This window comes from Phalangium opilio, unplaced genomic scaffold, assembly GCF_054372755.1.
Source record: "Phalangium opilio isolate 3A_F unplaced genomic scaffold, DU_Popi_V2 ptg000209l_1, whole genome shotgun sequence".
NCBI lineage: Eukaryota > Metazoa > Arthropoda > Arachnida > Opiliones > Phalangiidae > Phalangium > Phalangium opilio.
The window spans coordinates 14,919,526-14,922,196 of record NW_028324217.1 but is presented as its reverse complement, the minus strand read 5'-3'; the positions used below and the strand labels follow the sequence as shown (position 1 = coordinate 14,922,196).

Here is a 2,671-nt window from a genome sequence, read left to right as displayed (position 1 = left end):
ATGGGCAGTACGTCTTCGTGCTCCAGGTATGTGACGTTGACTTTTGCGACGCCGATAGTCTCGATGCAATGGCCCGAAAATGATCTGAGTCCTTTGTCCAACTTTTTATGGATACTTCGTCGATGATGGCGTTGGCGTTCTCGCTAGACATGAGGGTAAACGCTGAACCCGTGTCGACTTCCATTGTTAAGTTTTTCGTGTTGACAGGGCATTCTTTCTTGTATGGTCCTCCAGGTCGCACTTCATGTTTTTCTGGTACGTGATAGATCCCGTACTCGTTTTGTTCCATGGGTACTTAATCGGATACAATGTTATGAATGTCGAAGGCTTCGTGTTCTTCCTCCTGGATGTCAGTGTGATTCGCTTGAGCATTGAATTTGGATCGATTGTTTCGGTTTCTGCACGCTCTTGACAAGTGACCTCTCTTTCGGCAATTGTGGCACGTAGAATCTTTGTATTGGCAGATGGCAGGTTCGTGTCCATGAGAAGTACATCTGTAGCACTCTTTGCCGTCACTGTTGTATGACTTCATGGCATTATCTTGATTATTGAACCTTGTCTGTGGTCTTCTTGTCTTCTGAGGACATTTCTTCTTGGATAAGATGGATATGGCATTTACTTCATCGTTTTTCTCTGTGCTTCTATGATTCTTCATGGCACTGATGTTTTGCGTTGCCTGTTCCATAGCTTGAGCAATAGCAATAGCTTTAGCGAGCGTCAATTTATCTTCAGCTAAGAGAAGTTTTTGCAGTGACTCTTCTCGGCATCCGCATACTAATCGGTCTCTAAGCATGTCATCCAGCGATCCACCATAGTTGCAAAAGTTCAGAGATATATTTAGGGATATAGTTTCTCCAGGTTGACGATCTCTCGAGTTGAACTTGAACCTCTCTACTATTTCGGATGGTATCGGGTTGAAGTAATAATTTAAGGCTTTGACTAATTCTGTGTAGGTTTTATCCGTTGGCTTGGCTGGTCCCACTATGTTGCGTAGTGTGGCGTATGTCGAAGCTCCGATGACCGTGAGCAACATCGCCTTCTTTTTACCTTCAGCTTCTATGTCGTTAGCAACGACGTATTGCCCCAGTCTTTCGGCATATAAGGTCCATGATTCCGTTTGTTCATTGAACGTTCCAAAATGAGCAGTGACTGACAGGTTTGAGGATTTGATGATTGTCTCTCGTTGTCTTGATGTCCTTCTCTCGTACTGGTGGTGATCTACGTTGTAGATGCTGTAGTCGTTCTAATTCAAATAACCACACCTGACCTAACCAAAGACAATTGAGACCAAATCAACAAAACCAACCTACTCTTACCCAATACCGTTGGAGTTCAAATAACTCAAAACATCCCAACCTAACCTCACCTGATCTAATACTAATAGGTCTACAATGAACCAACCTAACCTCACCTGATCTAATACTATTAGGGTTGAATTGACCCAATGAAAAGTTACAATCTGTTTAAAGTAACGCTAAAATGATAGAAGCTGCAATCATAATGCTCTCAAATTTTGAAAAGCCGTTTTGGAAAAGCTCTTATGATAAAACGCTCCATACATACGATACTTTCAGAACAATCACAGATCCTACGAACCAGTAATCCTGTAGCAAAAGTTCCATTAGTTTTCAAAATTACTTAAACTAAATGGCGTAATGAAATCCTTCATAATATTTTATTGGAAAACCTTTCATCAACCAACGAAGGATAACAAACATATACTCCAGTAAAAAAAAATTCTAAACGACCTAGTTTAATAAAAATGTTTTTAAGCTTGTTATGAAACTCTTGGGGTTATCATTAATTTATTTACTAACATCAACAACAATGCCTAGAGTTACCCTGTTATTAACTGTCAAAAAGCGATAGATGAGCCATATTTTCGCGCCAGTCGATGGACGTTTATTTTATAACCAATAAAAACCAAACTTTGGTATTTGGGCGTGCCTTTAGGTTTCTAGTAGCAGACGACATAGCCAGCTCGAACATTACACTCATGTACGCGAGCTACTCGTGGTATATGTTTTCCGAACAGCTAGTGTCCGTGGCGCACTATTCTTGTTGGCTATTCTAACACTAAATAGCTCCTATCGCCGAGTAAGAGGCAAATTAGGGAAAGACTGATAGCTATTAATTTTAGAAAATAAATTAATTGGGTTATTAAACATATCTAATGTATAAAATAGGATATCGATATCATGGTTGGACCCTGGGCTCCCAACCAATACACCGCAGCGTCTTTCCGTATGCTACCTCCATATCTTATTACATCATACCTGACCCTAGCATCCATGTCATCCGGTATACCTGGAGGTTTTTTCTCATTCGTCTTTACGTTTGAAAAAGAGGTATTTTATGAGAATAAGTATTTTTTAATAATGAAATTATTATTTTATTACTATTTTGTTCGAAGTTGATTATTGTAAGCGTGAGCATGTGATCAATTCTTTAGTACAAGCCGAATCTATTAGCGTCCGTGAACGCGGATCGAGTGGGCTATGTTATTAGTAAGGCTCTTAGCAATTACGAAATTTAAGGGATTTAATGGTGAATTATGATTGGTTTTGAACGGCGGTTAAGTTTAAAAAGGCTTATAAAGGATATTACGGAATACATACCCGTTCTTGGAATGAGCAAACTCAGATGTTTTAACGGGGTAAAGGGTTTCCAA

The 2,671-nt window shown here is 39.6% G+C and overlaps 1 protein-coding gene across 1 annotated transcript; it reads right to left on the bottom strand.

Annotated features, from left to right (window-relative positions):
* Positions 1-295: 295 nt before the first annotated feature.
* LOC149620796 (uncharacterized) lies at positions 296-2,293 on the bottom strand. Its single transcript, XM_089854611.1, has 2 exons — positions 2,282-2,293; positions 296-1,243 (listed from the first exon to the last, which is right to left on the bottom strand). Exons 1-2 carry the CDS (start codon positions 2,291-2,293, stop codon positions 296-298), a joined length of 960 nt encoding a protein of 319 aa, XP_089710737.1.
* Positions 2,294-2,671: the final 378 nt, after the last annotated feature.